The sequence below is a fragment of the Dipodomys ordii genome, unplaced genomic scaffold, assembly GCF_000151885.1.
Source record: "Dipodomys ordii isolate 6190 unplaced genomic scaffold, Dord_2.0 Scaffold83, whole genome shotgun sequence".
Classification (NCBI taxonomy): Eukaryota; Metazoa; Chordata; class Mammalia; order Rodentia; family Heteromyidae; genus Dipodomys; species Dipodomys ordii.
Window position 1 is genome coordinate 2,827,415 of NW_012267299.1, and position 26,877 is coordinate 2,854,291.

A 26,877-nucleotide genomic window follows, 5' to 3' on the forward strand; every position below is an offset into this window, starting at 1 on the left:
GGGAAAGACAAACTGAGTGAGCCAGTTCTGGTTCTTCTTTGATCAGCCTTTCTTCTTTCTGATATGCTTCTCTTCTCTGTGAACAGTGTCAGTGAGTGCCAAGAGCCACATCCATGGACCAGTGTTTGTGGATAGCCCCGGGGATGCAAGAAATGGGTATTATGGCCTAGATTAGAGCCACTCAGGCCTGCTGGCTGGGATTACTAATCTGCTTGCAGTGCAGTGAGTTGAACTGGGCTGGAGCCCCCTATGGCTAAAGGTGAAGTGTTCCCTTGCATGGTTAAGCCAGGCACTGGTGGTGTACAGGCCCAGCACCCCTCCCCCCGCCCCCGCCCCCGTACCACCAACATATGTCCAATGCCAATTTACCTGTTTGCAAGTGAGAGAATCCCTATGTGTTCACTATCCGAACATGGATCAGTTGTGGAGAGAATACAGAAGGGATGAGGACTGTTTAAGGGAGACACTAACATGAGACATTTGTTCTACTTGGTCTCAGGAAGCTCAGGGACTTTTGGAGGGCTGAAGGGGAGAGGAATAGCTTGCCTTCAGTGTTTTCATTAAACAGAGACTTGGAAGGAATGAAAGACAAAGAATATAAGTGGTTTGGTTTGGTTTGGTTTGGTTTTTCAGTGTTGGTCATTAACCCTGAGCCTATACTTCTAGTGCTCTACTACCTGTGCCATGAGCCTAGCTCTCTTGTTTATGGTTTTTATTTATTTATTTTTTTAAGCAGAGTCTCACTTCTTTTATCTATAGACGGCCTAGAGCCTCTAATTCTTATTCTACCTACTGAATAGATAAGATTATAGGCTTGTGCAACCATGCCTGACTCACAAGTGCATCTTGAAGTACCATTTCCTTTTTCTTTTTCCTTTCTTTGATTCTTTGGCCTGTCCTGGGGCTTGAACTCTGGGCCTGGGCAATGTCTCTGAGCTTTTTGTGCTCAAAGCTAATGCTCTACCACTTGAGCCACAGTTCCACTTCCAGATTTTGGTGGTTAGTTGAAAATAAGCGTCTCTCAGACTTTCTTGTCTAGGCTGGCTTCAAACCATGATCCTCAGATCTCAGCCTCCTGAGTAGCTAGGATTATAGGCATGAGCCACTAGTGCCCCCTTCCCACCTCCCCGGAATTTCTTCATGTAGAAAATTGGTTCTAACGAATCTCATCATTGAACAATCGCTTCTCTCCCCTTGGCCTTCCTGTTCTTTGTACTGTAATTACTGTGTAATTTTCCAAAGGAGCTTTATAACTTTCTCCTGTGTGCCTTCCTGGTTAGATTGTGAGCTAGTGGCTGGGTCATACAGCCATGCTGCCACCCCAGTCCTCCCTACCCATGAAATACTCTCTATGTATTTAGCCATTAGTTACTCTGTCACAAACCAAAAGAAATAGATTGTGTTGTTGTATTTATTGGTGTTAATTATAAGGCATTTGGAATAAGTTTTAGGATTCCACTCAACAGCTCCATAGTTCTCTGCCAGCATTTTGCACCTAGTGAACCATTTCCATCCTTGATTGACTCTATAATTGTGGAGTCTTCTGGCAGGGTTCTCATGTCTGGAGTAGAAACAATGACTTAACTCTGCATTGTATTCCAGTCCTCCAAGGAACTTAGAGGCTGATACACATGGAAATCTTGGCTTTCTTCTTTGGCCTGCAACAGACATGTGGTGAGAAGGGGTCTAACGTATGGTACCATGGTTCAGTCCCCAGCCAAGACAGAGAAGTGTGCAGACCAGCTAATCTTCAGAGCATGGGTCCAGAGAATAGTGTGCATTTACATTTAAGGTGTTTGCTGTTCTGGGTATTGTGTAAAGTTCCTGGAGCTTTGATGAAGCCTCAGGATATCTGAAATCCTTCATGTCTGTCTTGTGTTTACAAGAAAATCCATTTTCTTAAACTTGAGACTGTCTGCTATCTGAGCTCAGGAATATGATGTGTTAGAACAAAAGCACACAGCCAAAACCAAACTGTTTGCAGCTTTGTTGCCCTTGTGGGACATTTTTTTTCCCCCATGAAAGAGCTTTCTCAGTGTATATTGTCCACTCTCCAAGTAGTTGACAAAATCCTGGGTTGTATGTTCTTTTCAGCTTGCAAAGTTTCTGTGAGGCTCCCCTACTCCTTCCCATACCAGCCTTTCCATTTCCACCTCCTGTCCCTGTGTTGATGACGGAAAAGAAGGAAAATATACTTGTTCAAATATAATAGGGTACCACTACCACACAGAGGTCAATGAAAAGTAAACCAAAACCAGCATATTTGTGCCTTCAGCTTTTTTGCTGGTTAGTTGGAGATAAAAATCTGCTGGACATTTCCTGCCTGGGCTGACTTCGAACCCTGATCCTCAGATCTCAGCCTCCTGAGTAGCTGGGGTTACAGGTGTAAGCCACTGGCATCCGGTCAGTCCAATGAGATCATTTATGAAAATACATGATGTTGTTGCAACTAACGAGCTTGACATGTGGGTTCAAGTCCTGTTGTCAGATGTTGGTACCACATGCACAGTTTTATGATTGCTCATAAGCACAATCTCCTACGAGCCGTAAGTGTATAGACTGATATGACCTCCATAATATACTGAAAACCAGAGAAGTTTCTTGCTCGTGAGAACTGGTCTGATCTACTTTAGTCCAAAATATAATCACATCGAAATGTTTTCCTGGTCCGTGACTGTGTTGTCAACATGTCCCCATTTGCATAGTATGTCCCATTTGGGAGCTGCGATTTTGGCAATGTTTTTTCAAAAATTGACTGTCCTGCATCATGTGTTAATTCACACTCACTAACAAACAGCATATGCTTGCCTTAGCAGCCCCTTTCTGCTCTACATCATAGTCTGCTAATTGCGTCTGTTATTTTAAACTTCTCTTTTGAATAGAAGTTTTAATTTATAGCCAGCTCCTTAGTGTATCCCTAGAATAGTGGAATGCATCTGTGGTGTTCTTTTCCCCCACCCTCCTAATTATACAAACTTGTCTCTATGTAGATTGGCAGATTCAGTGACTTGCTGGTGGCCAGCCATGTGCTGTTTCCACCTCCACCATCTGAAGTCACAGAATGAGCTGGCCCCTGCTTGCTGACTTCCTTTTCCTTCCCCCGTACACACTCCTCTTCATCCTGTTCCACTGTTGCCAAATCCTGCCCGTGTACAGCATCATCGCGTTTCTCTTCCCTTCTGAATGTAGACCTGTAAGATTTGATATTACGTGGGCTCTTGGCAGCCTTCTCTTCAGCTGCAGTTGAGGGCTCCTTCCAGTCCTTCCATTTCCCTCCCCACTTCCTCAACCTACTTCTCTAGTGAGTTCGTCACACCCAGCCATCTAGTGAGCCAGTTGGGCCTTCTAAGAGAAGAGCATCTTGGTATTAGTTACCTTCTGATCACGTCCTCTCTGTTGCCTTTGAACTTCTGTGATTTTTTAAAAATCCAGTTGAGCTGACCATTCATCTTACATTTCGACTGACTGTGATTCTTTTCTAGAAGTTCAAGTAGATTAATTGGGTTCATGAAAGTCATCTTTTGCAGTAGGCCTGATATGGCTTCTTCTGACTACTTTTTTCATTGTAACTGAATATTTGAAAACATTGAACCTTTTTTTGTGTTGACACTCAGAGTGGCATAGAGTATTTGGGAAATGTGTAAGTGTCAAAAAATGCAATGAAGCTGGGCACTAGTGGCTCACATCTAATCCTAGCTTCTAGGGGGTAAGGGGCTGAGATCTGAGGATTGCAGTTCAAAGTCAGCCCAGGCACAAAAGTCTGTGAGACTCTTATCTCCGATTAAACATCAGAAAACTGGAAGTGACACTGTGGCTCAAAGTGGTAGAGTGCTAGCCTTGAGCAAAAGAGGTCAAGGACAGAGCCATGGCCCTGAGTTCAAGCCCCACAACTGACAAAAAGAAAATGCAGCAAAGAAAACAGCCTCAGAGCTACCTCCTTGAAAACAAATTAGGATTTTGGCACTTCCTTTTCTCCCTTAATATGTAACATTATATACTTATTATTAAGAATATACGTATATACACACTCTGTATGTATGTTTGTAGAATTAAAAATGTGGTGATTTTTAAATTTTATATGTTTAAATACATTCAATTTACAAGTTATATAAGAGGTAAATATGAAAGCCACTGAGAGGCATAGTAATTACCCTCGAAAAACCAGCCGATGTAATTGCCTATGGTCTTTATTTTTTTATAACTTGTTTTTTAATGGTTAGTTATACTACAATGTAGTTAATTAGTAATTTAAATATATTTGATTTTTTAAAAAATACTCAGGAACAGCCTACAGGGTAGGTACTTTCATTCCCATTTTACAAGTGAGGAAATTGTTAGTTAACTAGTTTGTGATTAAATATGACTTGTCGTAGGCACTTGTAACACAAAGCCACACCTCTTTACCCAGGTGATCTTTGTCAAGTTGGCAGAAGTACATACACTTTTTGGAGGCAAAAGGGAGTAGAACAGAGGAAGATACCTCAGACAAACAAAAAGATAAATTTTCTCAGGTATTCTTAGTAGCTGTTGATCATATGACTTGACTTCGTTGATGTGGTATATCATGTATGCAGCCTTGTGGTTTTGGTTTTGTTTGTTCTGATCTTGTCATGATTCTTGCTTTCCTGATAATAAACCAGCTTGACAATCTTGAATATTATCATGATTTTTTTTCCATTTGTGGGGCTATATTTTATATTGTTGTATTTCTGAGAAATTAGCCTTGAATTTTGCATTCTGAAGATAAATGTGTGTGTATGTGTTGGTCCTAGGGCTTGAACTCAGGGCTTGGATGTTGTCCCTGAGCTTTTTTTTTGTTCAAGGTAGAGTCCACCACTTGAGCCACAGCTCTACTTCTGGCTTTTTTGGTAGTTAATTGGAGATAAGCACCTTGAGGACTTTTTTTTTTGCCTGGGCTGGCTTTGAACCTTGATCCTCAGATCTCAACCTCCTAAGTAGCTAGGATTACAGGTATGAGCCACCAGCACCCAGCTCAGATAGCATTAATTTTATATGGTTTTCAGGAGGAGAGATAATGCTTCATCTATCTGCTGAAATGAATAATACCACTGATGAGAGCTGAATGGCTGCTGGACCTGTCCTCATACTCACAGGTCGGGAGGTGGTGGCACTTCTAGGGAAGAGATCTTGAGCTTGGGAAGCAGTTTCAGACCCCAGTCCTGCCCTTTAATGAACTGTCTTCACATTTTTGGAGTAACCTAAACATACATTACGTGACCTCACTTAAGTTTGTTTTCTATCTGAGAAGTGGAGGACCCAGTTCTTTGAGAACTGAATATGTAAAATGCTGGCACTTACAGAGGGCTTACTGAAGGTTAATGCCTTCAGTCTGCTCTTTTCCATGTAAACATTACAAGAGCTTTCATCCATTGGAGTAATAAGATGTGTGGACTGTGAAATATAAACAAGGGGGAAAAGCAACCGAAATCACAGCCAAGAGGTTGGTTTGTTCCCTTGTACTTATGCTTGAGACATTTGTGATATTTTTTCCTTTCTCCTAAGAGTCAAGGAAAAATTAGGTCAACAGTATTCTGTTATCATTTTACTGTAGCTTGCAGCTGTATAGATGTCTCAAATATTCTCTACTATTTTACTACCTGGGATGGTTTTAGAGATAATAGGGTAAGGTGTTAACAATGATTTTCTGTTCCTTGATCACAATACCAGCTAAGTCTATCTAACAGTTATAAAATAGCACCATTCCCTGGAAGCAATAACATGTAGGTAATCTGTTGACTCTTTGTTCATTTTTTATGAGAAGAGTGAGAATCATTTTAGGACTGGTTCTAACTGTTTTGGGACATTTAGCACTGCATATAAAGTTCATACCCCAGTATAGATACGCTGAGTTTCTTCCCTTCCCCTCCCTTTTAAGAAATGGGTACTAGCGCTTGAACTCAGGGCCTGGGTACCTTCCCCTAGCTTTTTCCCTCAAGCAAGGCTAGCACTCTACTACTTGAGTCACAGCTCCACTTCTGGCTTATTGGTGTCTCATAAACTTTCCTGCTTGGGCTATCTTTGAACTGTGATCCTCATATATTAGCCTTCTGAGTAGCTAGGATTGCAAGGGTGAGCTATCAGCACCTAGTTTTTTCTCTTCTTTAAAAAATACTAGCAGCTGGGCTGGGAAGGTGGCTCTGTGGTAGATCGCTTGCCTTGAATGCCTGAGGCCCTGGGTTCGATTCCTCAGCACCACATAACCAAAAAGAAAAAAGCCAGAAGTGGCGCTGTGGCTCAAGTGGTAGAGCGCGAGCCTTGAGCTGAAGAGCTGAGGGACAGCGCTCAGGCCCAGAGTTCAGGCCCCACAACCGGAACCCCCCCCCAAAAAATACTAGCAGCTTATCCAGAACAAAGATTTTTAAATTTCCATCTATTATTTAGAATTAAAGCTTCAAAATTGGCCTTGGAAACTCAACCCCCTTCTTCCTCAGTGAGATCTGTGTGGGGTGGGCAGATCTGTGTGTGCCGTGTGCAGTGGGCAGATGGAATTTTCCCTGGGCTTTCTCCTAGCAAGAAATGGTTTAGTTCCTAAACCATTTCTTGAGAACTATAATTGTCTAAGAAATCCCAAATCTAGGAATCATTGCCTTTAATTCTTTCCCAATCTGAACAGATTCCCCCTTTCTTCATGCCAGGCTGCATACTGGGCCATCTCTGCATATAGGTGGGTCCTTGCATGACTATGGCCTGCGTTGTTTCTAGATTATGAGAAAGAAGTTGGACATTTATGTCCAACTTTGCACAGTGGAAACCATGAATTTTCCTTTTGTTGGTGAGAATTAGAAGTGAAATTTAATGCAGGCACTAGTGATTCCTGCCCTATAATCCTAGCTATTCAGGAGGCTGAGGTCTGAGGATTATAGCTCAAAGCTAGCCAGGGCAGGAAAGTTCAAATAACCAGCCAGAAGTAACAGTGTGCTCAGGTGGTAGAGCACTAATCTTGAGCAGAAAAAGCCATGCAAGAGTGTGAGGTCCTGAGTTAAAGCCCCAGTACTGGCATAAAAAATATAAACAAAAAAGTGAAGTTCTGTTCTGAAAAGGAGTTATGAGTTTTACCAGCCAAGCTTGGCACAAACAAACAACACCCAAGTGCTCAAGTATGATGTTCACATTCCTGGGAAAAAACTGGGTGCCTTGTGTATGAAAATGGCTCTAAGAGTCCTCTTTACTCTGTTGATCTTAGCACCGTGACATTCTGAAAACTCTTTTGGAGAAAGGAATCAATTATTTCCATATTGCCTTAGCTATTTCTACATTATCCTGAAGAGCTATGACTAAGGAGCTTCTTAGTTAATCTGGGCCCCAGTGACCTCATTGGAATGAGGTGAGGGTTGGAAACATACAGAATTCCTGTTGGTTACCAACCTCATCTCCTCACCTGGGAAATTTTCCTAATGCTAATCTTGAAGATTGATGGCAGTTCTTATTAAAATAGGTGATCATACCCCCTGAGATGGTGTATTCAGTTAACATCTTTGGAAAGTTCTTAGTATTGTGTGATGGGGAGAAATTCAAGGAATCATTTAGAGGGAAGGACTTAAGTGAAGTTCACCTCCCATGATACCTAGAAAAGATGGCTGTGTTCTATCAGGGCACATTTGGTAGGACAAGACTTGGAGGAATATAGCATCTCTGCCTCAACACAAGGTTGAGTACATGATTTGGCTGACTTTGAACCTTGGTAGGAGTGATGAGAATGGATGGAAAAGGAGGCCATGTACTCAGTATCTCTGTGAAGCTTCGCATGCTTTCACAGCTGGGTGACAACTTTTCCTACTGCTCCAGAGTGCCTGTGAATATATATCAGGTTGATAACAACTCAGCCTTAGGCTTGTGTATTTTTCAAAAGAAGGTTCAATGTAGGGAACAACAGTGTAGTCCCCCTTAAAGCTCAAGTAGCTGTGAAATACTTCAAGAGATTGCTATGAAGCCAGAATGTAGCACAGGTCAAGTTTACTGAGAGTATCTGCTTTCTTGAAATCTTTTGCTTTAGGTTCTCTCACTTTTCCATTCCTCTACCCCTGGCCATAGTTGTTGGTTTGGTTTTTGTGTGCCAGTACTGGGGCTTGAACTCAGGGCCTAGGCACTGTCCCTGAGCATTCGTGTTCAAAGCTAGGGTTCTCCTACTTTGAGTCACAGCTCCATTTCTGGCTTTTTGGAGATAAGAGTCTTATGGTCCTGCATGCCTGGGCTAGCTTTGAGCCTGGATCCTCAGATCTCAGCCTCCTGAGTAGCTAGGATTACAACCGTGAACCACCAGCACCTGGCTCTGGCCTGAATTTTAGTGCCTTAGAGTCATTTCTCTTCCTTCTTGGTGCCTTCCTTATGGTATACATTGCGCTTTCCCTAACTATTCTTTAAGCTTTAAGAGTGGAGACATATCTGTCTAGAAATTCTCTTCTCAGAAAGAGAGTTTCCAACTCTGAAGATGGTACAGTATGCAACTGTGGTGAATTACATACCTGAGGATATTTAGGATTCCTTGTAGAAATTTTGAGTCACACAGAATAGCAATATGTTCTTAAAATACTAAATTGTGGGTGGGTTTCTCTGAATCCTTGATTCCTATCGTATTCCTAATCTCCTTTTCCTTAAAAGGTAAACATATTAACACCATCTTAGAAAACCAGATCTCCCAGCCCTATTTGTGTAGCTATGACCAAAATTTCAACGTAAGGAGAGAGATTTATTTTGGTTTATGTTTTCATAGAGTTCGCTCTATGATTGCCTAACCCGTGTTCTTGGGTCAGACATTTTGGCATTAGGAATGGGGAATAGATTCTTTACCTCAGAATGAATAGGAAATGGAGCAAGGAAGGAACCAAGGACCCTCCTGCCTTCCTCAGCTAGATCCCTAATGTTGGAAGTCTCCTGAAGTTTCCAGAACAGCCCAAAATAGTACCACCAGCTAGGGCCAAGTGTTTAGCACATGAGCCTGTGGGGGACATTACATATTTAAACCGTAACACTGACTTTGGTGACTCTTGCCAGCTCTCCCTCTAGTTTTTCCCCCAATCTAAGCATCTTGTAATGATGCCAAATTTCAATTGTTTAATACAATAAAAACTCCAGGAGGAATCTTGTGAGTCATACTTTTCACTTTGTGTCCAGCCTCTAGAACTGGTTGCACCAGGCAGACACTCAAATGTTTGTGAACAAATGCATGGATTTGGACACAAAAGCTGTGGTGGCTTTGGCATCTGTGGGGGAGGGGAGTAAGGTAAGCAGATAAGCAGTAGGGAACATTAATGGTGGCCAGGGCCATTTCTTATTGAAAGAGGGAGATTTGGGAACTTGCCTGTAGGGGGAGGAGGGAGATTTAAAAAAATATTAGAGAAACTTTAGGCAAAACCATGGAAAATTGAGCTGTTTCACTTGAATGACCCATTCCTTGGGTATGGTTGTGACAGTGCTGGTTTGGTGACTGTTACAACCATAGGCTGTGGTGCTGAAAGATCTTTCTTCCAGCCCAGTCTTTGCCACTGATTCAGAAAATAACCACGGGTACCGCCTATTTCCCTTAGCTGACCTTGGTTCCTTCATTTGTGAGAAAGAGTTAATGCCTGTCACTCTGTGATTATGAGTAAACATATGGAAAAGTGCTTTGTAGGCAGTAAAGGCATGTCTCCAACGATTTATTAGCTCCACGATGTCTCTTTAAATGATAGGGCTATTACCTATGTCAATTACTGTTATCAGAAGTCACTATTAAGTAATGTTGAGTTATGCAGAAAATTTTTGCAATCAGCCTCTGAGGAATAGCAGGGTCTACTTTGCTGTGAAGGCTTTCTCTAACTCAGAACCTTGGCTTCCACTTTGAAATGTAAAGTGGAGAATCCTGGAAGAAGGGTGAGGCAGAAGGCTGTTGTGGGAAGGGCAATTGGCCAGATATGGTGATGACGGGAAGAAAGATATTAATCCTGTTAATATAAAAAGTGTTTGTTGTGTTTGCTAACTTGTTCCTGGTGCTTTGACTCACAGCTGGCACATTGAACTTAGTTGAGTGATATTTGTGGATATAATCATACTTGCTCCACTAATGATCATACCTTCGTTTAATTCAGTGGAAACAGACAAATGAGTGAGGACACTTTTATTTCTTTCCTGACATTATTTGCTTACAAAATATTTCAGTAGAACATACAGCCTTTGTATGGGCATATGCTGGATGCCCTGACAAAAGGGTCTTCTAGGAGTCTACTGTTAACATGTACAAAAAGGCAGGGGAGAGGTCATTTTGAGCTGGATTTAGGACGGAAGAGCCTTGGGTTGAGCCCGAAAGATGGAATTTTATAGACTATGGCCAATATGTTGTGACTATATTTTTTTAAACAGTGTGTGTCATCAGACTAAAGGAAGCTAATCTTAGGGAAGGAACACAAAGGTATAATATCTATGTGCCTCTAATTATATAAAATAATATTTATTGGACAAATTTAGCTAGATAGGCTGATATTAGAGCCTGGACCCAGGCAGTGGAGGAACATTGCTGGAGTGCTTTTATGAAATATGAGAGCTCTTTGCATGTTTTTCCCCCTTGCTTGCTCCTGGCACTCTACCACTTGAACCACACCTTCAGTTGGATGTATTTTTTTAAAGATGACTTTGACAAATACAAATCTTTGTGGTCCCCAGTGGGTATCATTGATCTGGAATGAGATGCCTGTTTGAAGGAATGGAGCCACATAGGAAAATCTAATGTAGCAGGAAGGGAAAACGGATAGGCCAAGGTGTAGAGACTCCTGCTTCTTGGGCTCTGCTGTTACCGTAAACCAGCTTTTGCTGACCTCCCCCACCACATCTCTCCATCCCTTCCTCCTGACCTCCCCCACTTCTCTTCTTTTTCCCTTTCTTCTTCATCCACATATAAAAAAGACTGTGGGCTTAAAAGCTTGACTCACTCTCTGTTTCCATTGCTTTTGTCTTTTGAATATCTGATGTCCAGCAAAGCTAATAAATACGAAAGGAGAAGTTTTAGAGATCTCAAATGGCATAAAAGGGTATTGTTTCCCTCCAAGGATCAGAAAAAAGACACATACTTGTAGATTCTTTGTTCAATCTCAGAGATTCTGGGATGCCATACAGTAAGGCTACTGGACACATTGTACAGTACTGAGGCTGCTGTTAGATGTGTCTATAATTGGTTTGAGACTGTCCAACTCCTATGGCCTTTCCTCCATGAAGCCTGATCAGTTTTCTTAGTGTGTTATTTAGTAAATTTTAATCCTTCAGTCTTGCTTCTCTTGTTAGAAATGTCATATATATATATATATAGTTTTATTTTAATAAAAATTAAAAGGCAAAGTTGTGCCTGTATGGTGTTTTATTACTCTTGTTTCTGAATGTTGTATGTTGAACTATATGAGCTTTTTAAAAATATCTTTAAGTAGTTGTACAAAGGAGTTGCCATTTAACAAAGCAGGGTATGAGTATAACGCATCTTGCTGAATGTCACCCCTTTCAGCCTTCTCACCCATCCTTCCTCTGCCCCCTCTCACACTCACTCTTCTTAATTTTGTAGGCTATACATTGAATTCTTCACCTCTTTCTTCTTTATTTATTCTCTGTTCTGACTCTTAACTCTCTTTCTCTTTGAGTCTTACCCATGCTTGAGCTGCACGTCCACTTGAGGTTTCTCTACTTGATTGTCTCAAGTGTTTATTTGGTGGAGACTACCCTTGTAATGCATTGTTACCTTCTCTTTCTAGCGATTGTGGACGATGAAAGACTCTCTGCAGAGGAGATGGATGAGAGGCGGCGGCAGAACATTGCTTATGAATATTTGTGCCATCTGGAGGAAGCCAAGAGGTAAGATCCTATTTACTTTGTTTGCTCATCTTCTCTTGATAATAGGCTTTGTGGGAGGGGTGTGGGATTTGATGAGCAGAAAACATCTGAATGGGCTAGATGTTCTAAAAAATTGTTAAGAGTGAATGGCCAGGGAGAAACATTTGCCTGTCTTCAGTGAATTAGACTTATTCTCACCTTCCATGGAAGGTTCAGTGATACTTCACTGGGAAAATTACTGGTTATTTCCAATTTTATATCTTGGCTTGATGTAAATCAAGTTCCTTTCCCCAGGAGTCCCCCAGGTCTTTTACTCACCCTCATCCCAATGATGATAAATGCCTGGTAGGACAATAGCATATAGGACTGAAGTCCATCAGTCACTTATGGGTACTAAGGGTATGTTTATGACAGCAATCTCTCTTTTAAACATGTGTGTGTGTGGCCATTTAGGATAGCTTGTCTTTAAAATCACATTGACTCTTTCTAGACTCTTCAGGTTAGGTAGGTATTGAGTTCTTCAAGGAGAAAGTGAAGATAAAGAGTCCTAAGTACAAATACTTTATTAGTGGGATCAAGAGAACTTTGTTCTTTGCTGGGTGACTACTACATTGTCCATATATCAAGATTTATAGTGTTATTTAGTGGTTTGTGTGAGAAAACACTACATACGATTATCATCTATATCATTCCATGGCACATGAGACTTCCCAGCCATTTGATTTGTATGGAAAATAAACACTTACTGAAATGGCCAATGGTGTTAATTTTCTCTGGCCACTGAAAAATGGCTCTCTACAGATGTAAAATAATGAGAATATTAAGCAGTGTTTTGTAGACCACTAATCAGTGACACATGCCTGAGTTTGGCATCAGAATTGCTTTACGGGGAATTTCTTGGGTGTTGCTTAACATTTTAACAATCACTCAACTTTCCTTAAACTTTAATGCCCAAGTTTTAAAGGTTGTTTAACATGTCTGTGTGGTCTACACTTAAGTTGAAGGAAACTAAAAATTCCCTTTAGGGTAAGAGTATGGAAAACATGCTGGTGGCTGATGTAATCCTAGCTCCTTAGGAGACTGAGATCTGAGAATCGTGGTTCAGAGCCAGCTTGGGCAGGAAAGCCTGTGAGACTCTTACCTCCACTAAACTATCAAAAAAAGCCAGAAGTGGAGCTGTGGCTCAAGTGGCAGAGCGGTCATCTAGGCTCAGGGATAACGCCCCTTCCCTGAGTTTAAGCCCAGAACCAGCGACTTCCCCTCCCCTCTTTACCCACCCCCCCAAAAAAAGACCATGCATTCAATGAAAAAAGTCTTGAGAGTTAGTGGAAGCAGCTTACCTTTTCTTGCTGACATTCTTTGCATCCTTGGCTTTTGCCTTCTGTCACTTAGGGAGACCAGATGAGTGAGTGGGCATTGGTAGATCTGATTTCCTACCATTTATGCTTTACCATTTATGCCTTATGACCTTGAATAGGTCATTTAACCTGCATGGAAATTATTTTGTCCCTTAGAATATGGCATGATAAGATGAGACCACTGCCTGCTCTATTTCGTTCATGTTTTTATTCTTATTCCTAAAAAATCAATGGAAGAAGGCAGACATAAGCAACGGTTTCCCTCACCTATCAAAAGTGGAACAAAATGTAGTCTGGAAGCTGGTCATCCTTTCTAGTATTGAATTTTGTTTTAGGAAGTCACCACTATGATGATCATAAGTTCTTTGAAGAGAATTTCCTTAGGAGTAGTTACTTTGAAAAAAAAAAGATTATAGAAATATAGAGTTCTTCCTATCAGATGGCTTTTTATGGATTTGTAAAAGAAGAATAGATGTTAAATTAATACTGAAGAAAGCTGCTTTTTAATATGTAAAACTTACATTACTACTACTAGATATATGGTATTGTTTGAGTTAAGGAAGATATTTCACATCCAAACCATAGCACAATGAAAATGAAAAATGTCTGTTTTAGGACCAAAAAAGAAAAACCATTGCTTTATCAAGGCTCTTTACTGTACAATTGGAAGGCTTCAGATCATGCCAAGGAGAACTAATCGTGATTGTGTTGAACTAATATCCCATGACTGTTTGACAAATTACTCTAAAATTGGCAATTTAAATCAACAAGACATTTATTTCAGAATTTTTAAGGGTGAGGAGTCTGGGCCGGGCATGACCTTACTAGGTCGTTGGATTCCTGGTTTCTTGAAAGGTTGCATTGATCTCAAGATTAGTGTGGGCACAGCCACTTCAAGCTCATTCAGTGCTGTTGGCAAGATTTAGTGGCTGATGAGCATTTAGACTGAGCACCATAAATCCAGCTGCTACCGGATAGTCTTCCCCCAGTTGCTTGCCACTTGTTTCTCCCCATAGGACAGTGACCATGTGGCAGCCAGCTTCCATCAGTGAGCAGCTGAGAGGGCAAGATGGAAACCTTTTGTGACCTGTTCTCAGAAGTGATGACCTTGCTTTTTGTTGCATCATGTTGATTAGAAGCAAGTGCCTAAATCTAGGCCATGCTCAAGGGAGGGGATTACACAAGGGTTGAGTTCTACAACTGAGGGTTCATTCCATTTTGAAACAGGACCAGAATGGGCATATTGGTGGGAGTGTAGGGGAAGATCTTTGTTCTTACTGTTAGGAGACCCAACCAGGAATTAGATGATCAGACAGATGTCTTGGACTGAATGGTAACTGTGTTAAGGCGATCTATGTGTTGATTCCTTTTTTAGTTGAGAGTTTTTGTTTTTGTTTCTTTTTGTGAGGTGGTATATGTGTGTATGTCTTTGTGAGTGGGGGAGGGGGATTTCAGGGATACTCTTAACTCCAGTTAACTACCAGAAAGCCAGATGTGGATCTGTGGCTCAAGTAGAGCACCAGCCTTGTATGACAAAGCTAAAGGATAAACCCAGGCCCTGAGTTCATGCCCCAGTACTGGTAGACACACACACACACACACACACACACACACACACACATACTTGTAGCTGATGCCAAAAATCCTACTGATTTGAAAAATTAGTACTACTGAGTAGATTTCTTATTAATGTATGCAAAATATACTTGAGCAATAAAAAGGAGTGCATTTTAAGATATTCTGATTTTGAGCTTTGGGGGTAACAACTGTACAAAAACATCTAAGAGAGTTCTTTTTGGGAAAACTCTGGGTTGAGGAACTAAATCCGTGGGGAACTATTGTGAAGGTCAAAGAATGGGAGAGGAGCTCTTGGCAAGCAGTAGAGAGTTTGCAAACTGCAGTTAAGCAAGGAATTATGAATGGGACCACTATTGTCCAACTCAAGGAAAGTTCCTGTAACATTATATTCCTTTTTTTTTTTTAAGCAAAGAGAAAATGCATACAAATCTTTTGCTGTGCTTTTTCTGTCTGAAGTTTGAAAATAAACAGAGCAAAAACCCTTCCCTAGGTGCTAGGCTTGTTTAGAAATATTATCTTTAAAGAGCTCTTTATGTGAGCCACACTGTTCTCTGTATGGGTAAGTCTGAGACAGTTTTGTATGTGCCCTGGAAAGAAAACAAAACATGGGTGTGATTGCTTTTGTGTCTGTGTTTATAACTCAGATACCAAAAGGACACCTCCTTGATTAAATCACGTCTGTAGCTCAGGCCTAATCTAATAGTAAGCAAGTGAATTGGGTTTGAAAGAAGAAATGCTTTTAGTGTTTAAGTAAGTGAAAAACCCTAAGAATCATGGTTTTGCTTAACATTGAATAGTTGTGATTGCTTTAAAAATACCATATATATATTTGTATGTATGTATGTATGTGTGTGTGTATGTATGTATCTTATGCCTGGGAAATACATAACAGAATCAGCTGGGCTTCCTTTTCATGCTTGGACTTTATTGTCCATATTCCTAAGGATATTCTCTGCAGATGTACTCCTAAGTGATGTTTACAAACACTTGGAATTTAGAGGAAAATACCTATCTTGGTACTCAACCCATTAAGAGAGCTGTTATTGCTCTATATAAACTATTAATCGAAAATGTAAGGAATTTTTGTAATCCTGGTTACATAGGAGGCTGAGATCTGAAGGTTGTGGTTTGAAGTCAGCCTGGGTAGACAAGTCTGAGAAACTCTTAGCCTCCAGTTAACCAATAGACCCTGGAAGAAGAGGTGTGGCTCAAGTGATAGAATGTCAGCCTTGAGCAGAAAAAGCCAGTGGACAGTGCCCAGGCCCTGAATTCATAAACATGTAAATACTAATGAATTGTTTTACAGTTCTAGGGCTTGAACTCAGGGCCTGGATACTGTCCTGATTTTTTTTTCCCAAGGCTAGTGTTCTACCACTTGAGCCACAGTTCCCTTAGGGCTTTTTTTTTTTCTTGGTGCTTCATTGGAGTTAAGAATCTCACAGACTTTCCTACTCAAGCTTAGCTTTGAAATGCAGTCCTGGGATCTTAGCCCCTGAGTAAACTAGGATCACAGGTGTGAGCCACAGCACCCAGCTAGTAATCAAATTTTAAGGAACTTCTTCATTGTATTTTCAAATCATAAACCACTTTTATGTTTCCATGGTAACTGCATCTCTCCCCCATCCTCCCTAGTTTTCTCTCTGGCTGTGGCCTCACCTCTGCTGTCCAAGAGGAGGGAGTGTGGGGTTGCTCCATGCAGCTCTGGTAGAGCAAGAGGTGTATACGAACTAGGCATAGGAACTCCTCTCTGGCCTATCTCTTAGGTGAGGAAAGGACTGTTTATGACTGTATTCCAGCCACAGACTAGTATGGCCCCACTCTGCCAGAAGAAAGGGTTTATCTAGGGTAGCAAACCAGTGGATGACACCAGTGGGGTGTCTGTGCCTTATGAAGAGATAGCAGCCAGCACTGCCTACCAGTGTGTGGGACTTGTAGCTAGGGCATCAAAGGAGACATAGAAGAAACGAACTGGTTGTTGATGGTGCTCTGGTAGAAGAGACAGTTATTAAGGCTCTGAAGGAAGAAGCTGTAGAATTTGACCTGAGACCAGATCTGGGTAACAGAGGACACTAGGGGATTAGCAACTTCATCTCTTTTCTGAGTTGAGCCTGGACTTAGGACACATCTTTAGGAATATTTGTTTGTTTTTGTTTTCATGTAATATATATTTTAGCCTTGCCTTTGTGTTACACAGGTGCTAATCAAGTATGTTCTGGTAGATATAGATGTAATTTCTCAGAGTAATGATATTTTTAAAAATACCAGTGCTTGCCGGGCACTGGTGACTCACACCTGTAATCCTAGCTACTCAGGAGGCTGAGATCTGAGAATCCAGGTTCAAAGCCAGCCCCTGGCAGGAAAGGCTGTGAGACTCTTTATCTCCAGTAAACCACCTGAAAACGGGAAGTGGCACTGTGGCTCAAGTGGTAGAGTGCTTGCCTTGAGCTGAAGAGCTGAGGGACAGCACCCAGGCCCAGAGTTGAAGCCCCACACCTGACCAAAAAATATAAAATAAAAAATACAAATGCTTCGTATTTAACATGTCAGGACAAAGACAAGTTGAGCAACTGATATTTGATCCCAAAGTCTTTGTTTATTTCTCAGGCCCTTTAGTGTTGGAGGCCTGGGAGAGGTTTGAAATTTTCCATGGTCTCAAATGTATGTTCACAAGAGTGTCACGTGAGTGTGTGCTTACTAGGCACGAGCCCACAGCACCCTATGGCTGTGATGTCAGTGTATCCTTACTTCATAGCTGGAGTCACCCAGTCCTGGAAGAGCTTCTATAACTTAATGTCATAGCCAACCGGCCACAGAAACAGTTTTACAACCTAGTCTGAATTATGTCAAAGACATACAGACTGAAAACCTGTCCCACTGGGTTACTTCTTACTGTGTTTTAGTCATGCTTTTATTGTGAGTTTTCATGTGGTTATGGTTTTAGGTTCTTTATGGCTTTTTTTCTTTTTTGTCCATATTGGGGCTGGGGTTTGAACTCTGGACTTCACTCCCTCATCTTTTTTTTTTTCACAGTTAGTACTCTACCACTTGACCATGCCTCCACTCCCAGGGTTTTGCTAGTAAATTGGAAAGAAGTCTTTTTCTGCCCAGACTGGTTTTGAATCATGATTCTCAACCTCTGGCACATTGAGGATTTATAGGTGTGAGCTACCAGCATGAGGCTTCAATTTGTACTTACACAGTTTGGTAGTGAAATTAGCAACAAATAGCCATCATCTATTTATTCTTCTGTCTTCTTTTCATTTTTTTTTCCTTTTCTTCTGCTTGTTTCTGTTTAGTTTCAACTGGTTTATTTACTATGATAGTTCGTTATGGGAAGAATTTACCTTGCATATACCTTTCTTTCTCTCCTTCTTCAAACTTCCACCACTTGGTTGTTTTTAAATTTTAACAGGAATCTGCAGTTTTCTGGAGTAGAGACTTTATTCTTTTCTCATCCAAGGTAGTTTTGGTGCATCTTTATTCTTGGTTAGGTCTAGATTCTGCTTTCAATTCACCAATTGTCTTTTTTTTTTTTTTTTGGGTCCAGTCGTGGGGCCTGAACTCTGGGCCTGGGCGCTGTCCCTCAGCTCTTCAGCTCAAGGCTAGTGCTCTACCACTTGAGCCACAGCACCCACTTCCGGCTTTTTTCTTTTTGCTTATGTGGTACTGAGGAATCAAACCCAGGGCCTTGAGCATGCAAGGCAAACGCTCTACCACTGAGCCACCTTCCCAGCCCTGTCTTTTTTTTGTCATTATTATGACTGGTTTCAAAGAATGCTAGATTTTCTGTTGAGACATCAAAAGGTTGGAATGGCAAACACCTCTGAGATCTCTTCCTTCCTGTTTGAACCTCCCACCCCACACTGCTTCCTGCTCTGATGCTGAGCCATCTTGAAATAGTATCAGTATTCAGGACTTAGACTCCAGGGACGCTGGGAACAGGGAGGACATTTGAGGAGATTATCATGTTTTCTGTTTCAGAATGGTTGCCGATGGCCCATGTGGTCTTCCATTGCTTTCTCAACATGAATACTTACATTTTCTCAAACAGGCAGATCCCTATTTCATGTGTCAGGGCACTGACTAAGAGAAGACTAAGAGAAGTTTATCAGCTCCTCTTCCTTATCTATGGGTGAGTCAGAGATTTGGGATTAGGATAAAGATCTTCTGGCTGTTGCACAAGGCTTTTTTGCACCAGAGTTCTTTCCAAGTCATGTGGATTAGAAAAAGTACCAGTTGGGAAGCTCAACAATGGAAATATATGACCATAATAACAAATATTAAACTTGCTTAGTAAATTAGTGTGTTTGCTTTGTACTGAATTCGTAAAGTAGGAGTTTTGTATATATGTCTTTGTCATTTGTCTTATTTTTTGATGAAAAACAATCTATTTGGGTGTTAGAGCAGGGAATTAACACTCTATTCAGTATTGCTTGATTTTTCTTGCTTTAAATCACATAACTTGCAATACCTACCTTTTCCTCTGGCATTTTTGCAGAGACAGAGTTGAAATGGGTACTTCATCTGTGAGAGGACTTTAGGGCAGTGATCCCCAAATCCATGACCCTGCATCGGGATCATATGAATGTGTATGCAAATGAAGGTTTGGAAGATCACTGCAGATGATACACATCCAGCTTTAGGGACGGGGCCAAGGGCTCTGCATCTTACCAGATTGCTCAGGTAGATTTTTATATACAATGATGTTTGAGAACTGAACTCTCAGGGCTGAGGCTATCTTGGCTCCTGGATCTCCTCATCAGCTTTGATGAAAAGAATGTGGGATGAGAGGAAAGGCATCAGGGTCATCATCTGCTAAAGTGAGAAGGATGAGAGGCTGGAGATAGGAAAAAGCAAAAGGGTACAAGGATTGGATGGAAGCCAGCACAGTTTTGAAGAGTCAACTAAAGTGATGTTTCTTTGTGCAGTCAATCAGTATGTTCATGAGAATTTCTCCTACAAGATAAGAGAACATAAAGGATACTAGATGTCATGTCATTGGCATGATGACAATTCATGGGGTGATGCTGGGGTGCTTATATGAACCCCCTGGAAATCGAGTGTGCTTTAGATGTTGGGCTGGAAGTCAAGGAAACACCTACAGTGAGAATGAGGGCTAGATCTATAAAGGAAGTAGAAAAGTAGGTAAACAGAAAGCTTTAGCCAGGAGTTTGGAAGTCTAGATCTCCAAGGTGGAGTTTTTACAGGCTTTGGTAAAGTCCGGGGTCTGGTAGGCTTGTGTGTGGCTGGAGGGCAATGGAGGTGAAACTTTTTGATAGAATACATCTTTAAGAGGTACCTGGGGGTGTTATCAAAGTCACTCTGCACTCAAAGCCACCACGCAGAGGCTGCCACAGAATAGTGATTAGGGCCTGAAGAGAAAGTCCTGGAGGTTTAAAAGATATATGCTGGTTAGAGACTCAGTGAGGGCTTAGAATGAAGGCCTTAGAACAAGGTGTGTCCCTGAGAGCAGTCTAGATGGGACAGTCCAGACTTTTCCTTCTTCAGTTCTGTGATCAAGGAAATTTGGGGAACAGCGACCCTGATCTGAGTTGATAAAAAAGTGGCATTGTGAAAATAGATCAATGAAGACAAGTAGACAGTGAAGATTTAAACTAAAAAGTGTTGAGAAATCGGAGAATTATCATTTCTAACAGTTAGAAAGGCACCTGGTCAGGAATTGGTAGATTTGGCGTTGGTGTGGTAAGGAGGACTTAGGGAGACACATGGATGTGTCTAAAAGAGCTGCGGTCAGGACACAGAAACCACTGCAAAACCAAGTTAAACAGTTTTATATCATGTTTCAAGAGTTCTGTGTGATGATGTGTTTAAGTGCATGTATATCTCACTTAATAGAATAAAGTTTCATAAGAAAGCACTTCACTTTTATGGGAAACAACACTCCTGACATTTACTCTTTCGTTTTCAAAAATTGCTGGTTTATTGGTGGCCTGTGGTTAATGCCTGTAATTTTAGCTACACCAGAGGTTGAGATCTGAGGATTGAGGTTTGAAACTAGCCCTGGCAGGACAGTTTGTGAGACTCTAATCTCCAATGAATCAGAAAAAAGCCAAAAGTGGAGCTGTGGCTCAAGTGGTAGCGTGCTAACTTTGAGTAACAAAGTTCAGGGACAGTGCCCAGGCCCTGAGTTTAAGCCCCAAGACCAGCAAAAGAAAGAAAATGCTGGTTGTAGCCAGGCATTGATAGCCCATGCCTATAATAATCCTAACTACTCAGGAGGCTAAGATCTTAGCATCAAGGTTCAAAGCCAGCATAGGAAGGAAGGTCCGTGAGACTCATACCTTCCAAAAAACTGGAAGTGGAGCTGCAGTTCAAGTGGTAGAATGCCGTCCTTGTCTTATATATTTGTCCTACATTCATTGAACCATTGCACTTCATGATTGTCTTCTCCTGGAGCTCAGCTCTCAATACCCCAATACCTTATATGGGGCTTGGGATTTAGTGAGTGTTACATTGGTTGCCTGAGTAAATGATCAAGTTGTGTTACAGATCCTGGCTGCGATTCTCATCCAGTCTGAATTGGATTACCAAGGCCTTGTGAGGGATGCTGATTCTCCCTATTGGATGGTCCTTTGGCTCTTTCTGATCATGGGTGGTTTTCACTTCTGATGTTCACTAACCCTCTGGAAAACACAGACTAGACCAGACTGCTGACTGTGTTTGAGTGTTTTATGGTAAAAATGGTCGTCTCCAAATTGTTGCTCTCTCATGGACATTCAGTGGATCCTATCACAGTTCATTTTGTGCTGTGAGCACGGAATACCTGATCCCACGACAGAAATTGTTTAGGATCTCAGTTCTGGAGGCTGGGAAGTACTAGATCAAGGGGCTACATTCTGGTGGGAATGTTCTTGCTACAAAACACCCTAATGGAAGGCATCCCAAAGTTAGAGTGTGTGCATGCATGAAAGAGAGGGGAAACTCCCTGCTCCGGGATAAACACTCTATTCATCCAGACCTAAAGCTCAAAGCTTCTTAAAAGTCTCACCTTGCACCATGATTGCCTTGGGGATCAAGTTTTAACACACAAATTTGGGGGGATAGACTCAAACAATGGCAGTGTGGCATGCCTCTCGCCATCGTGACATGCTCCTTACCTTCCAGTTCAGTGATACACCTGCTGCTTTGAGTGCATGTTGTAAAATGGGGATTCTGAAGGACATCTGTACAGAGCCCCCCAGGTTCCCAACTGACATGTTCTACACCAGTATATTTAAATAGGATCAGAACCATCTACAACCTAAAACATTCCAACAAGTCAGACCCAAATGGTCTGAACGAAGGTTCAGCCAACTTCAATGATAATGGGATGCTCAGAAGTCTAGCAGCTTCAAACAGTAAAATCAAATCACTTATGTAGCTACAAATCTGAATGTGTTAGTTTTGGGAAATTGATAGGTCAAACAAACAGGTGGGGTATCACTTTCCTGTTCCTAATAAGCCTCCCTGGCTGGACAGAACAAAGGGCAATACCCAGGCTCAGTTAAGGAGAAGGAGTCACATAGTTTAAGGGAGGAGGAAGAAAAGGGCCATTTGTTTATATTTTCTTGATGGATGGAGTGGGACTGTTTCTGTATGTGAGGGGCTGGGCAGGGAGAGTTGCCAAAGTCTCAGAACCTCAATGAGGTGTGGGATATGTGTGGTCAGTATGACCAGGGAGGAGTGTACATGTCCCCTTGACAATTATCTGCATAGGCGTGGCCGGGTTCAAGGGATGAATCTGGGTTAAAGAAGACCTCTTCTAGGAAGAGGTCTTCTAAAGAAAGTTCCCCTTCCTTCCTTGCCATCAAGCTTTTCCCAGTCCTCTTCCTAGGATGGCTTTCTTTCTTCTCTTTCCCCTACTTATTTGTTCCCCATAATCTCACTCTTTCTCTTTAGGTTTTCTTGACCACCTGAATAGTTTTCTGCTGGATGTCTCTACTGCATTATTGCTCATGTAAACTTCTGTGTTATTTGTAACTCAGATGGAGGATCCTCAGCTTTCCTGTGTCTTAGGTAACTTCCAGATTATTGCTCTTACTTTTCTGAGTTATTTCATACACCCAAATATAAATCTACTGTATCAGACTTTCCCTGGTTCCTTATGTGGAGTTTTGGAGGGGACAGAAGTGAGTTATCATATAATGAAATCATGGTGTATGTTGACTGAAGATGTCAGAGAATTACATATAAATCCCTGTGTGCGTAATTGTTTTTGTTGTTGTGCTATTGTAACTAAGAGCCACAGGCAGGGTATTATATAAAGAAGAGAAATTTGTTTCCCGTAGTTCTGGAGACTAGAAGTCCAAGATGGTGTCTGACAAGGCCATTTCTGCTTCTCAGATACTCGTAAGGACACAATCGGAAGTCATTTTCATGTCGCCAGGCATCTCTGTTGGCCTTAGAGATATTGTTTTGTCCTTTTCTCTTAGTAATGAACTTAATGATGGACTGTGACAAAATTGTCTATTCTTTGGTTTTTATTTTGTTGTTGTTGTTTTGTTTGTTTTGGTTATAGGGCTTGAACTCAGGGCCTGGATGCGACCATTGAGCTTTTTTGTTCAAGGCTAGCATTCTATCACTTTTTTTTTTTTTTTGGTCGTTCATGGAGCTTGATGAACTCTGGGCCTGCCTGGGTACTATCCCTCAGCTCTTCAGCTCAAGGCTAGCGCTCTACCACTTGAGCCACAGCGCCACTTCCAGTTTTCTGGTGGTTTATTGGAGATAAGAGTCTCATGGACTTTCCTGCCCGGGCTGGCTTTGAATCGCGATCCTCAAATCTCAAGCCTCCTGAGTAGCTAGGATTACAAGTGTGAGGCACCGACACCCGGCTACATTCTACCACTTTGAGCCACAGCTCAACTTCCCATTGAGTGGTTAATTGCTAGTAAGAGTCTCACAGGGACTTTTCTGCCCTGCTGGCTTCAAACTGTGATCCTCAGATCTCATTCTCCTGAGTAGCTAGGATTACAGGCATGAACCACCAGCACCTGGCTAATTTTCTATTCTTTTTAGATTCAGTGGAGTTGGGTTACTACACACTAAGATTAAATTTATAATGGAGGGAGAAGGCCAGGAGTGCAAACCTACAGAAGGAAAGAGGCCAGTATTGACATTTTACTACCCGGGGGAAAAATACAAAGTCCTGTTATGAAGGCCAGGAAGGATGCTCTCTTTTTATCTGGGCAAATGTTCTCCAAATTCAATTCACAGGAAGATCAAGGCTCAGTTATTCACCGTGTACAGCTGCAGAAACAATAGGGAATGTCACCCCTTGGGTAACAGCAGCATTATGTGATCACTCAGATGATCTGAGTGTTTTGGTTTGGCCTTGACTTGAAAGGTGTGGAGGTAGCATGCTGCTTTTGTTCTTCTCAAATAATGTATGGGCCACAGTGGGTTTCTTTTCCCTGACTGTGGCCCTGTCAGCAGGTGAGTGACCTTGAGCATAACACTATCTCAGCGCCTCTATTAGTGTACTTGTGAAATGGGTCCAGGAATGCCTTTTACACCTACGTCAACAGTGGGCCAAGAACCAAGCGCTGTATTGGCATAAGTTGTAAAGTATGGAAACGTGGAACAAAAGATTTATTGTGGTGTTTTGCTTTTGTTTTTTTGAGACAGCATCTTGTTTTGTAACAGAGGCTGGCTTCAGACTTGCTGTGTAGTCCAAGCTGGCCTTGAACTCCTCATTCTCCTGTCTCTACCTCCCAAAGATTGGGAGTGAACCACCATGTCTGGCAACAAAATGCTTCTTAGATTGCATTGTTTATTACAAAAACAATTTCAGTAGTAGGAACAGCTGTGAGTCAGGCATCCCAACTTAATTAGAGGCAAAGAATGTGCTCTTTCAGCTGCTTTTTTTTTTATTGATTCTATTTGCACATTTATTTCCTGTCTAGTACAAATAGAGGTGGAGCAGGTTTATTTAGGGAAGAATGAAAGCATTGGAACGTCCCACAACATACCAGAAATGGAACTTTCCTTTTTCAAGTAATACTTCCAACATCAGAAAAGTAGGGAAGCAATTCCTTTTTGGTGGCAGTACTGGAGCTTGAACTCAGGGACTGGGTACTCTGCTACTTGAGCTCCAGCTCTGTTTCTAGACTTTCTTACCAGGGATGACTTCAAAACTCAATCCTCAGATAGCAAGTTCCTGAGTAGCTAGGATTACAGACATGAGCTACCAATGCCTGGCTTAACAAAGCACTTCTGAATTTTGGCAATAATGGAGTTGATTATACTTTTTTTTAAGATAAAGCATCCATTGAAAAATACTTGGACCAGTGTTGATGTCATAAATTCAACTCTTACACACAGCTATCACTCCCAGTGGTGTGATCACACTCAAGGTCTTGTGTCTGGTAGACAAGTTGTCTCCCGCTGAGCTACATCCCTAGACCTTAAATATAGTTATTATTTATTTCCTTTAGAAAGGAATGTTATACAGTGGATAAAAAGTGTTGTCTCTGATAGGGCAGGGTTGGAAGTTAGTCGCTGGTTCTTCTAGATGACTTGGGTTTCCTCAAGTGAGGAACATAAAAGGTGCAGGTGTTCCCCTCACGGTGCGCACTCTGAAATAAAGCTTGTTTCAATTCAGCCTCTCCACTCCCCTTCAGGTTGGGCTTTGTATGCACCGGCTCTTGCCCCAACAATCTTAAAACTTTGTCCGCTTGTGCTGTCCCCACCCTGTCGGGCAGAGAGAATTGGACAGATAGGGAATGGACTCCAGGAGGTAACTCCTTAGCTTTCCCAGAGGCCCAACAATTGGTAAGGATTAGAGGAATAGTAATAGGTTGAATACCAGAAACAGGTATTTAATTTTATTTTATTCAAGTAACCAGAGGCTGCAGTTTGGGTAGAGGGGAAAAGCGTGTTCATTTGATGTGCGTGCATGTGTGCGTGTGTGTGCATGTGTATGCGTGTGTGTGTGTGTGTGTGTGTGTGTGTGTGTGTGTAAACACTGCAAGAGTTCTGAGGGCAGAGGCTGTCTCATTGATTATATATATATATATATATATATATTTTTTTTTTCTCCTGTCACTTGCAGGATATCAGTTTTCTAGCAGCTTCTGGTTAGAATGTCTTCCAGGATGGATTCTATAGACATTTCCTTGGATGGATGTTGCTTTCAATCTTTTTTTTTTTTGCCGCCCCCTCACTCCCTGCTTTCAATCTTAAATCTAAGCTAAGAAAAAAAGAAAAAAAAAGCAGTATAATGCCACATGCTACCAGAGTTCATAAGAGCTGCTTTACCCAGGTGCAATGCCTTGTCTGCTCACAGGAACACAGTCCATTTGCCATCTGTATGTGTTCAAATTCCCGTGTGGGATAGGATTCAATGTTCACATGTCTTAGGATTCAGTATCCTTGTGTCTTTGGAAAAATGGCCAGACTTGGTGTTTGGAGCTCCGTTGTAGACTCTAGATAGACCTACATATCATCCTTATCCAGGGGTTCATTCCACAGAGACCCATGTGTAGACTGTATGTGCACTATCATGTGGTCTTGTACTTTGTAGCTTCTGCCTGGGGTGTGATGTGATCTTTTCTAATTGTATTTAGTTTTTTGGGTTTGGGGGATTTTTTTTTAGGTATTGTCCAGGCTAGTTTCAAACTCACTATTCTCTGGCCTCAACTTCTTATGTGCTAAGATTACAGGTATATATAAACCTGTCCACTTCCAAATCCATTTTAGATATTTAACATACTTGAACTACATTTTAGCCTTGAGTCTTAATTTGGAGTTTTTCACAGCCTAGTAGGGTGGTTATCCATGACCCTGCCAGCAAATAGTTGTTTTTAATTATTATGAGGACTTGTTATGGTTTTCACTTTGTGAAGATTTGGTTCTTCATGAGAGATTCACCTTCTTCTCTCCTTAAAAGTGTAGCCAAGGCCCAATTAGTCACAGTTGCTATGGTAACTTTGGTGAAATTAAGAATGTGTACTAATGCAAATATGTTCAAGTAAGTTTGAACAGATTTCATAAAATGTAGAAAAAGAGTTAATGTGATATAAAGATTATGAAAAAAATTGTTACCAAGGACAAAACAACAATAAAAAATACAAAGGGTTTATAGCTTGAATCACTTATCCTGGGAATTTTTAGCCATCTTTTCAGTAAAGTAAAA

The 26,877-nt window shown here is 41.4% G+C and overlaps 1 protein-coding gene across 1 annotated transcript in view; it reads left to right on the forward strand.

The window, feature by feature from the left end:
• The window catches only part of Iqgap2 (IQ motif containing GTPase activating protein 2), a 256,487-nt gene that overhangs the window by 28,349 nt on the left and 201,261 nt on the right, over positions 1 to 26,877 (forward strand). Inside the window, exon 2 of the mRNA XM_013025233.1 lies at positions 11,730 to 11,829. Coding sequence (XP_012880687.1) covers positions 11,730 to 11,829 — 100 coding nt within the window. The remainder of the gene's footprint in view (positions 1 to 11,729; positions 11,830 to 26,877) is intronic.